At 50.1% G+C, this 11,546-nt stretch overlaps 1 protein-coding gene across 2 annotated transcripts; it reads right to left on the bottom strand.

Moving 5' to 3' along the window:
• Positions 1 to 363: 363 nt before the first annotated feature.
• LURAP1 (leucine rich adaptor protein 1) lies at positions 364 to 10,015 on the bottom strand. Of its 2 annotated transcripts, none has more exons than XM_036444149.2 (2): positions 9,672 to 10,015; positions 364 to 3,415 (listed from the first exon to the last, which is right to left on the bottom strand). In XM_036444149.2, exons 1-2 carry the CDS (start codon positions 9,867 to 9,869, stop codon positions 2,894 to 2,896), a joined length of 720 nt encoding a protein of 239 aa, XP_036300042.1. In that variant the 5' UTR covers positions 9,870 to 10,015; the 3' UTR covers positions 364 to 2,893. The 2 variants fall into 2 exon arrangements, with proteins under 2 accessions (XP_036300042.1, XP_045440748.1); XM_045584792.1 differs by lacking the exon at positions 9,672 to 10,015 and adding an exon at positions 3,490 to 3,727.
• Positions 10,016 to 11,546: the final 1,531 nt, after the last annotated feature.

Genomic DNA, 11,546 nt, shown 5'->3' with positions numbered 1-11,546 from the left:
GGCCCACTCGGAGGACAGTATGCTCCCTCTGATCATACTTTCACCACTCCACTTCCATCTCATTCCCTCTTATCTCTTCCCCCTTCCCCTCCTTTCTTCCTCTGAGCTAGTAGTTTGGAAGGTCTAAGTTAACAGGAGAGCTAAGTCTCAAGCAGCCAGTCCAAAGGCTGATAGGAGGGACCAAGGATGTGTGCTTGCTGGGTTCCTGAACTTCTCCGGTAGCGAAATAGGGTCTAAGCCGGGATAAAGATAGGATGCCTAGACCTACCTGGAGTGCCCAGGCATCCCAACTCACCAAGCCTCTCCAGCTCAACACCCTCACACGCCTATCCAATTAGGCCCCTGCAATCAAACTGAACTAGGTTCACATTACCACTCATTTGTTACTTATATTACTACCTGAGCAAATGTCTAAACAACACATTGTTAATAAGGCATTGTTTATAGGTTTAAGAATTAAATGTTTTAAATTACCTAATTACCCACTTAAAAAAAAAGTCACATCTCCTTGTGATACCCTGACATATGGAGCCCCCACTCCATAGCACCCACCTGGATTTCCTAACCTCAAACCTCTCCACCCCAGGCCCCACTTCTAACCTCCCATGATTTCCAGCCCTACTCACCCTCCCTTCCCAGAAAAATGGTCCAGGATTGATTTTCCTTATATCTGCAGACCACATTCGTGTAGCCTTTACCCAATCCAGGTCCAAGGTTCTCTTTCCTCAGAGCCTGTAGCCCTTCTCTGAACATGTAGCTGCCTCTTTACAGCAGGATGAGAACCCAAATATTAAAATGGGAGAAAACTGCTTTCAGTCCCTTTAGGCTTGGGTGGTAGTGACTGGGTGAGGTGGAGGAACAGTCTGACCAGGTGAGAGAACTGTGGGCAGGCTAGCAGGCAGGAGACGCCATGGGTGACACCGGGCAAGTCTCTGACTCTCTAGGCCTGTCTCTCCAATGGTCTGTACCCTGAGGCCCCGGCTGTATTTGAATTTGGAGGTTCCACCCAGCTACTCATGGCAATGGTGCATAATGACCACAAGATGGCAGGCAACTGCTTCAGCTCAGAGATCTGTAGACTAAACAAATAAGCTAGCTTCAAAAAGGAATACAAGGTAATTCCCCAAGGGCACACAACAAAATGGCAACAGAGGAGGCATGAGAAAAGGGTGTTTGAATTTGGAGCCCCAAGACCAGGAGGGTGGTAAGGAGAGGGCTGGCAGGCAGCAGAGGAAAGCTAAGGATATATTTTAGTGATACCAAACACACTGAGGGGATGGGGGAGGAGGAGCGAGTCCCCTGCTCCCTCATCAGGAGTCTAGGGCTTGCTCTGAGGGAGGAAGCAAAGTGGCCTTTCCCTCCATCTCTCCCTCCTCCAGGGACGTGGGCCCTAGGACTAAAGAGCCTATCTTTCCCGGCCAACACCACACCCCCCATTGTAATTCAAACAAGGGGATTCCTGTGTCCCAGTTTCTGGGCTGGGACTTTTGACCGAATGGTAGAGGGTCGGGGCAAGGTGGGGGAGGGGGAGTCACGGGTTCAGAAAGAAAGACATCTCCTCACTTTGGAGATTCTGGTACTCCTCCAGAGCTCCGAGACCTCAAGCCCGTCCTCCCCTAAGCAACGGGGACTCATCTGCATATAAAAGGCCTGAAGCCTGAAGTGGAAGTGGAAACTGAGAAGGTGAGGAGACACAAAGACTGAGCCTCCTGGCAGACAGATTTGGAGCCAGAATACAAGAATGGAGACAACCCAGGGACAGGGTAAAACGCGAACTGACTGTGGCAGGGCAGGCCCAGGCTTCTGAGAGCAGCAGGCGGAGGCCCTTGCCGGTTTCCCTCCCTGACAGCACAGATATAGGAGTGCTGGCACCAGACAGGGATGTGGTTACAGAGGAATCCAGATCCCCTAGGACGAAATGAGACTAGCCCTGTTTAAAAAGTATGAACTTTTCTGAGAAGAAGCATAAACATCTGACAGTGAGAAAATTTCTTGCCAGGAGGGGTGGTATGCTTCCCCTCACAGGAAGTAATGGTTTGGAGAATAAATGGCATGGTCTCCTTTAGCAGCAGGGGTTCAGATACCGCTGGACTGACCTATTACCACCAAAGGACTGGTACAGTGGAAAGGCTAGTCCATCCTGGCAGGCAATGACATCACTCACCAAACAGGAAACAGTGGTTCCACCAACCCCAAAGGCTCCTAGGAAGGCTAATCCATGGAGGGTTGGCCCTGAGTGACCATGTCCCTCCACAATCATCCATCTTGGCCAAGGTGGGGATAGGGGGGAGAGACAGCCAAAGCTCTTAAGACATTGAGGGAGGCCATTATTCCCATATCTCTTCATGAGCGACCTCCTAAGGGTCCTAAATCCTTCAAATCCTTACGTAGTTATGAGAAAACGGAAAGAGAGACCATCACACCCTCAAGAGCAGGGGTGGGGAACCTCTTTTTTGCCAAGGGCCATTTGGATAGTTATAACATTGTTCACAGGCCATACAAAATTATCAGCTTAAACATCAGCCGGCTATACTTGGTCAAACATTTAGTTAACTCATCCCTAATGCCTTGGCAGGGCCAGACCAAATGATTTCACAGGCCTTATGCAGTCCATAGGCTGAACATTTCCTACCCCTGCTCTAGAATTAATATACGTATGGGGAATATATATATATATTACATATGTATAATATATATAGCTCTAGGGACCCAATAATTGAGGGATAGAGGCATAGACTCCCCAGGGACGAGAGGGATGGTGAGGGCAGATTTCCATGGTAACGGATTTCAATGCAGCCTCTTCCTAGTCCCAAATTGAGAGAGAATAAATTTCAAGGGGGACCAGGGCCCGGTGAAGAAAGAGCCACAGCAGAACAAAAGGGAGGACATGTTGTTACAGGAAGGTCACATCATCCTGGCACTGGCCCCAGTACCAGTGGACCTCAAAGCCCAGTTTGGTGTTTTCGTCCTCTGGTGGCTCAGGAGGTCCACCTTGGAGCCCCTCCTCTGGGGGCTTCCACGCAGCCCTCAAGCTCCCTAGCTTGGTGGCGGTCAGGTCCAGCTCAGCCCTGGCCCTCTCCCCACCAGGCAGAACCTTTGCCCAGTCCATCTCAGGATGGGGAGCCCTAAGGTTGCCCGGTTCATCCAGCTCAGGGGGTGCCACGGTGTCCAGGAAGCTGCCAATGGAGACACTGTCCAGCTGGTCGGTGGAGCGGATGTCTGGCAGGCTGTCCCAGCTGCCTCTCCTTGAGTGGCCTGGGCTCCCGCCTGTCAGGCTGTACTGACTGCTGGTGAGGCTGCTGCAGTGGCTGGTCAACGTCCCCCGTTCTTCCAACAGCCAGCGGAGCGCCTCGATGCCCTCATTCAACGTCACCAGCTGCTGTAGGATCTTCACGTCAACGGCTCGCAGGTAAGCCTGGGGGAGTGGGAGAAGGAATCAGTCCTGGTTCTGGGCCATGCATTTCCCAAATGTTTCCAGAGGCTCCCTACCTTGTGGTCCAACCAACTATGTTTCACTCTCAAGAAGCAGGGAGTCCTGGCTGGTGTGGCTCGGTTGGTTGGACGCTGTCCCATGCACCAAAAGGTTGCCAGGTTTGATTCTGATCAGGGCACACGCCCAGGGTGGAGGGCTCGCTCCCCAGTGGGAGGCTTGCTGGAGGCAGTTGATCAATTGATGTTTCACTCTCACATTGATGTTTCTCTCTCTTCCTCTCCCTTCCTCTCTCTCTAAAAATCTGTAAAAAAAAAGTGTGTGTGTTTTGTTTTTTTGTTTTGTTTTGTTTTCAAGCATGAAAACAGAAGGGTTTGGAGTGTGGGCTTAGAAGCAGACAGATTACTACTTAAAAATCTCACCTCTACCACATATTATCTACACCACTATAGCCAATTTTCATATCTTCTTTGAGCTCAGTTTCCTTGTTTGTAAAATATCATTAAATTACTCACCTCACAGAGTAGCTGTGGAATTTTGAGATGCTGTTTATTAAGTACTCAGAGTAAGGCTTGCCACAGAGTAAGGTCTCAGTAAATGTTAAATATTAAAATCTGATCCTACTGAGCTTTGAACTTCATAGATAGGTATTATTATTATTAAAACAACCGATCCAGAGTCACCAGGAAGACTCAAAAACAGCCAACGAATCGTCTGCTAGGAGGTCAGCTATGAATTGGAAAGTAGACTGGGCCAAGAGAAGACAGGACCTGAGGGATGAAGAGGGAGCTAACCTGTCCCCCAGTCACTTCAGGGTGCCGGTAGCAATTGGTAAGGGAGAGAAGAAGAGTTGGCTGGAGCTTCGTAGGGTCAGAATCCCTCTGACTAGGGAGTCAGGGCTTTCCTCCACCACACTTGTCTCCCTGCTTGTACTGGGAGTAAGTCTGACTGGCTGGGTAATCTCAAGGGTCCCTTTCAACTCAGAGGCACTGAATTATCTTTCCCAAACACAAGTTTGAACCTGCCCCTCCCTTGCTCAAGAGCCTTATTGGCTTTGCACTGCTCTCAGAGAATAAAATGTAAACAGTTTAGCAGCTGGCATTCAAAGGCTTTCATAATATTGCTCTTGCCCATCTCTCCAGCTTCCCTTCTAACATACCTCCCTGGGAACTCCCGGTTCTGCCACCCGACTTAAAAGTTCCTTTTATTTGGTGCTATTTTTAGTCAAAGTAATAGATAAAGATTAAAGAGGGGGGAAAAAGAAAGAAAAAAAAAGATTAAAGAGGCAAAAAGTTCTGCAAGATTTATTATGAAAAGTAACCATTCCTGCTGAAACCAGTTTGGCTCAGTGGTAGAGCGTCGGTCTGCGGACTGAAAGGTCCCAGGTTCGATTCCGGTCAAGGGCATGTACATTGGTTGCAGACACATCCATGGGATGTGCAGAAGGTAGCTGGCCCTTGTTTCTCTCTCATCAACATTTCTAGCTCTCTCTCTCTCTCTCTTCCTCTCTGTAAAAAATCAATAAAATATATATTTTTTAAAAAAGTAACCGTTCTCCATCATTGTCCTAAATCCCACACTCCAGAGACAACTATTAATTTTTTTAGCTGTTTATTTTGGTACTTACCTTCTAATTTCCAAATAACATGCTACTTACTAATTTTTAAGTTTTAGCTATTTTCTACTGACTTCCCACATGATAGAAAGTTAAGAATTTAACTCTTTCAATTTACTCCCCATTTCTCTGCCATACAGGCACTCTTTCCATCTTCCCATATTCCCATTATATACAATAAAGTTAATTATTCAGTGTTTATCTTATTAAAATTCAATCACAGCTAAGCCATGTGGTTTACTATAATTACCTGTCATTTCTTACAACTTTATATGTTTTCCTTAGAATAATAATATGTTACCCAGTGGTTGAGTGTCTATCCATGAACCAAGAGGTCATGGTTCAATTCCCCAACAGGACAATTGAATATGTTATTATCAATGTTATAATATGTTATATTAGTATTATTCGTGTTAGAATATGTTATATTATTTTTTAAAAATATATTTTATTGATTTTTTACAGAGAGGAAGGGAGAGGGATAGAAAGTCAGAAACATCGATGAGAGAGAAACATCTATCAGCTGCCTCCTGTATACCTCCCACTGGGGATGTCTCCACAACCAAGGTGTAGGCCCTTGACCAGAATCGAACCTGGGGCCTTTCAGTCCACAGGCCGACGCTCTCTCCATTGAGCCAAACCGGTTTCGGCTATGTTATATTATTACTAGAAGCTCAGTGCACGACATTTGTGTACTGGGGTGGGGTCCCTCAGTCCAGCCTGTGTCCTCTTGCTGTCCAGGAACCCTCGGGGAATGTCCACCTGCTGCGGAGGCAGGAGAGGCTCCCGCCACTGCTACTGCGCTTGCCAGCCGGGAGCCTGGCTTCTGGCTGAGCAGTGCTCCCCCATGGGAGCACACTGGCCATCAAGGAGCAGCTCCTGAATTGAGCATCTGCTCCCTGGTGGCCAGTGTGCATCATAGCGATTGGTTGTTCCGCCCTTTGGTCAATTTATATATTAGCCTTTTATTATATTGGATTACTACTACTACTACTGTTTTGCTTAGTTTGCTATATAGTTATCAATAAGTCATCACCAAATTATCTCTCAATTGTCTGAATTTTTCAAGGCTTTTAAACATATCATATATTGTATCTATTCCATCTTAGTGGCAATACCCTGTTTCCCCGAAAATAAGACATCCTCTGAAAATAAGACCTACTTACAGGTTTCCTTCTGAGTGAAATATAAGGCATCCCCCCAAAAATAAGGCCCCCCTAGGCTAAACATGAGAGATTTGGTCCACTGATTCTGAAAGAAATGGAGTCACAAGAAATTCACCAGGAAATTCAGGAATTGGATTGTTATGATGATGTTCCAGAAGATGATGACATGATTGTCATTGAATAAATGAGTAAATTCTTGATACTGTAGGATTCACAGTTTGTCTGGTTTGTGTTGACAACTACCATACTATTGTACTGTATACAGGTAATAAATTTCCTTTATTTTCATTTTACAATAAATGTGTACCGTATTCTTTTTCATGGAAAAATAAGACATCCCCTGAAAATAAGACCTAGCGCATCTTTGGGAGCAAAAATTAATATAAGACATTGTCTTATTTTCAGGGAAACAGGGTAGATATATTGTATCTATTTCCATTTAGAGCTTTGAAAATTAAGTAGAACTTAGCCAGACAAAGCAGTGTCTCCTCCGATTCAAGTATCCTTGTCAGCCCTAGAGGGTTTGGCTCAGTGGATTGAGCTTCAGCCTATGGACTGAAGTGTCCCAGGTTCAATTCTCAGTCAGGGCACATGCCCAGGTTGTGGGCTCGATCCCCAGTGTGGGGCATGCAAGAGGCAGCTAATCAATGATTCTCTCTCATCATTGATGTATCTATCTCTCTCCCTCTTCCTTCCTCTCTGAAATCAATAAAAAAAAAAAATGTATTAAAACAACCCCAAATGCCAGCTCAGGAGAGATGCAGACTCAGAGGCCACTCCAACCCAATTCTCTCCCCACAGGGATTCAGATTCCCTCCTCCTCCCCTTAACACATACACACCAGACCCTCAGCCCAGCCCTTCACTCAGATCAAATCAGGCCCTAGGATAAAAATCCCAGTCCCAAATCCTGGTCATGGACTGAGATTCTCAAACTATTATTACTAGGAAGGCTCTTAGAGATCATCTGGTCTCACAATCACTAGCCTTCACCCACTTTGGGAAGAAGCAGAAAAACTAAGGCCCAGAGAGAGGCCCTGCTCAAGATCTCAAGATGATTCAGCAGAGCTAGGGCTTGAACCTATGCCTCCCCACTTCTTGCCTAAAGCTTTTTTAAAATACTTTTTTAAAAATTGATTTCAGAGAGGAAGGGAGAGGGAGACAGAAACATCAATGATGAGAATCATTGATCGGCTGCCTTCTGCAGGCCCCACACAGGGGGTGGAGCCCACAATCCCGGGCACGTGCTCTGACCAGGGATTGAACTATGACCCCCTGGTTCATAAGGTGGGCGCTCTACCCACTGAGCCATACCAGTGGGCTAAAGTTTTTTTTCAAACTGTTCTGTGGGGTTGTTGTCATAACAAGTTATTTGGGAAGTAGTATTAAGAGGAGGTTGCCACTGTTTTTCCTTTCCGCATACTCCAGAGTCTGGCAGGGCAAAAGGGAAAAGGCCTAGAGGCAGGGATGACCTTGGCCTCAAGGGCAAGCCTGTCCCCTCCCTGCAGGGGAGCTGGGAGGAAGGCTGTGGAAGGACAGTCCTTAGAGGGCTTGGGCCAGTTCTGTGACAAGTGGCTTCAGGGCGGAACCCCCCTGCCCTGATCCTTGTCCTCCCTGGCTGTAACCCAGGGGGCAGGGCAGAGTATAAAAGAGATTCGTGATTTCCTGGCCTGAACAGGGAGAAGGAAATGGAGTAGGGATCCGTGGGGCTCAGAGGGAGCCTCTCCCTGTTAGGGACCCCATAAAGCTCCCCCCTTTAATCCTGGGCCCCAGGCTAGGCTGGGTCAAGAGTTGAGACCTGATCAGAAGTTAAACGTATCCCTTAAAGTTCACAGAAGGAACACCCACCAAAGGAGAAAAGAGTTAGAGCCGGAGAGCCGAGGCATGGCTCCTCCCTGTGTGACCTCAGGCAAGTCCCTCAGCACCTACAAGCATGCTTCATCTGTGAGAGGGGGAAAATGGCAACTGCTTTGCTCATCTGAATGCCATAAAGTATGTTTACGGCGTCTGGCACAAAGCAGGTGGCAGTGGTACATGTAAAGTGTGGCAGGTCACCTAGGTTCAAAGCTTGGCTCTGCTTTTTAACTTCGTAGGACCTTGGGCAATCACTTAACCGCTCTGTGCCTCAGTTTCTTCATCTATAAAATACCACTTTCCTAACAGGGCTGCCATGAGGATTAAGAGGCAAACTTGGAAAGTGCTCGGCCCAAAGTCTGGCACATGCCCTTGGTAAAAGTTAGCTCCCCAAGGAGGGCGCTCTAGGTAGGCTCTTTCTAGGCCTGGAGCTAAAGCTTGTTCAGTGAGGCAAGGCCAGCCCCCCCCCCCCCCCCCCCCCCCAGGTGGACACTACTTTGGAGAATTTGGCTCTCCTCCAGCCTTCAAGGCCAAGTGCATACATGGCATTCAGATCCTCCCCCAGGAAGCCTTCCCTGATTGCTCTGCCCATAAGGCTCTCCAACCAGCCTCTCAGGCTGTCTGGAAGTCCCCATGACCCCCTCTCCCTCTCCCTCACAGCTCCGCCTGGCACAGAGCTGGGCACACAGTGGGGCTCCAGGAAGACATTAACGCACATCCTCTCTGTGGCCAGAGAGCAGCTGGCAGTTCCTCGGGAACCGGCTGTGAAGCGATGGCAGGTGTAAATCACCACCTTCACCGGAATCACGGCCAGGGAGCCTGGTGGGTCCCACCTGCTCTTTTGGCTCTGAATCCTGACCCAGCAGCAACGGGGACGGGGCAGGGTGCCTGTTTCCTGTTCTCCCCAAGGAGGTTCAGATGAGATCCGAATAGCTGGTGCACGCCGGGGGGGTTGGTGAGGAGGAGACTGAGTCAGAGGTGATGAAACCAACACTGATAGTGCTGCTACTCATGTCTGCTAAGGTTCTAGGAAATTTCAAATATTTTAAGGGAGATTGGGAGAATGTTAGTGGAAGAAAGGATGTTTTTAGTAGCCCTAGTCTAGGCAGTTTTCACCCAAATCTCTACTGTGCTGACTCCTGCGGTGAAACATGAGGCCTCAGAAGAACAAACCCCGGACCCGGTTTGCAGGTGGAGGAAAAACTGGCTGCCCTATCATGGCGGCTGGGGGGTAGATGGTCCTGTGGGTGAGGAGTAGGGTTGGGAGGTGGGGAGATTTCTGCTGTGCTAGGTCCCCAATGCTTCCCAGCCGTCGCCTCTCCCCTCCCAGTCATTTGGCAGGAAAAACTTGCAGGAGCCTGCCTCTCACCCCAAGCCTTCAGGACCCACCTACACTCTTCTCACCCTCGGGGAAGCAACTGATGGACCCCAGGGCATAGGATGGACCCGAGAGAGACCCTGTTGAGTTAGGTGGAGAGTTAAGCTCCCCGGTCTCCAGTCCAACCCTGAGTCGTTCCTCCAGGCCCTACATCGGGGTCCCAGGGACTCGGGGCTGGGGTCCTACCTCACAGCCCCGCCTCCGCCCGCCTGTGGAGCCCCGCACTCACCAGCTCCACCTTCAGCGCCTGGATCTTGTCCCCCAGGCCGTGGCCCGAGCCCGGCGCCCCCGCGAGCAGCAGGCTGCCGGGGGGTCCCGGCTCCCGCTCCCCTCGCAGCCCGCGGAGCAGCCCTTCGGGGGTCTTCCTGCCCACCTTGCTCTCCACGTCCCGCAGGTCCGGCGCCGGGGGCTCCGCGGTCCCCTCCATGCGGGCCTGCAGCCTGAGCCGAGCGGAGCGGCGGCCCGGCGGGGTCCGCTCCCCGGCGTCACGGCTCCGCCGCGGGTGCCGGAACCGGTGGGTCCCTGCCCGCCGCGCGGGGGCGGAGGAGCGCCGTAATGCTCAGAAAAGCCGCGCAGAGCCGTGTGTGTGTGTGTGTGTGTGTGTGTGTGTGTGTGTCTGTCTCGTGGGGGCGGAGGAGCGCCGTAATGCTCAGAAAAGCCGCGCAGAGCCGAGTGTGTGTGTGTGTGTGTGTGTGTGTGTGTGTGTGTCTGTCTCGTGGGGGCGGAGGAGCGCCGTAATGCTCAGAAAAGCCGCGCAGAGCCGTGTGGCGTGTGTGTGTGTGTGTGTGTGTGTGTGTGTGTGTGTCGTGGGGGCGGAGGAGCGCCGTAATGCTCAGAAAAGCCGCGCAGAGCCGTGTGTGTGTGTGTGTGTGTGTGTGTGTGTGTGTCGTGGGGGCGGAGGAGCGCCGTAATGCTCAGAAAAGCCGCGCAGAGCCGTGTGTGTGTGTGTGTGTGTGTGTGTGTGTCTGTCTGTCGTGGAGGCAGGAGGAGCGCGCCGTAATGCTCAGAAAAGCCGCGCAGAGCCGAGTGAGTGTGTGTGTGTGTGTGTGTGTGTGTGTGTGTGTGTCGTGGGGGCGGAGGAGCGCCGTAATGCTCAGAAAAGCCGCGCAGAGCCGTGTGTGTGTGTGTGTGTGTGTGTGTGTGTGTGTGTGTGTGTGTCTCGTGGAGGCAGGAGGAGCGCGCCGTAATGCTCAGAAAAGCCGCGCAGAGCCGTGTGGCGTGTGTGTGTGTGTGTGTGTGTGTGTGTGTTCGTGTGTTCGAGGGCTGCGGACACAACCTCTGGCCTTGGAATGCTTAGGGCTGGGCGATTGGGCGATTCTGGGCTTGTAACTGAAGGAGCATTGGAAGAACTCGGCGCCTTCTCCCTACCCCCAAGCCTCACAGGAATCCAGCCAGGTACACAGCAGGCGCCAATAAGTGTTTGCTGAATGAAGGCTAAGCATGCTCAGTCATGGATGTGGGAGTTTAAGGAACAGTGGTCATGTAACCGGACAACCAGTGGGTCCCGGCTGCTGTCACTGCTTGAGCCAATTAAGCAGGGTGGAATCATATGAGTGTTTATCCAATACTGCCAGCAGTATGGGAGAGCAGCAGGTCGACCACAAAAATTGCTCTACCCCTCCCCACAAGCCAGCTGCTTATATTGGGAAGAGGGAGGAAGATTACATGGGGAAGTAAGAATTACTTCCTGGCCGGTTTGGCTCAGTGGATAGAGCCTTGGCCTGCAGACTGAAGGGTCCCAGGTTTGATTCTGGTCAAGGGCATGTACCTTGGTTGCGGGCTCATCCCCAGTAGGAGGGATGCAGGAGGCAGCTGATTGATTTTTCTCTCTCATCAATGTTTCTAACTCTCTCTCTTCCTCTCTGTAAAAAATCAATAAAATATATATTTTTTTAAAAAGAATTACCGTACAGGCATGGGAAATTAGACAAGGCATAATGGTTATAGGCTACAGGCAATGCGGGCTGGGGGCGGGGAGTCACAGAGGGTGGGCACTTCCAGGTATCTACAGGACTAGATTGTTTAATCTTTCCACAATGATAGGTAGTTCCAATGTTGGCTCCTATGTCCCGGGGTGTATAACTCTCAGCCAGGTTAGAATGAG

Source organism: Pipistrellus kuhlii, unplaced genomic scaffold (genome assembly GCF_014108245.1).
Source record: "Pipistrellus kuhlii isolate mPipKuh1 unplaced genomic scaffold, mPipKuh1.p scaffold_m20_p_2, whole genome shotgun sequence".
In the NCBI taxonomy this organism is placed as follows: Eukaryota; Metazoa; Chordata; class Mammalia; order Chiroptera; family Vespertilionidae; genus Pipistrellus; species Pipistrellus kuhlii.
Note: the sequence above shows the minus strand (reverse complement) of the source record. Positions and strands in the feature narration are given on the sequence as shown.

Coding starts and splice junctions, on each gene's coding strand:
- LURAP1 (XM_036444149.2), bottom strand. CDS start 9,869: ATGGAGGGGACCGCGGAGCCCCCGGCGCCGGACCTGCGGGACGTGGAG. Junction 3,416..9,671: donor AGGCGCTGAAGGTGGAGCTG/GTGAGTGCGGGG, acceptor CCACTCCCCCAG/GCTTACCTGCGAGCCGTTGA.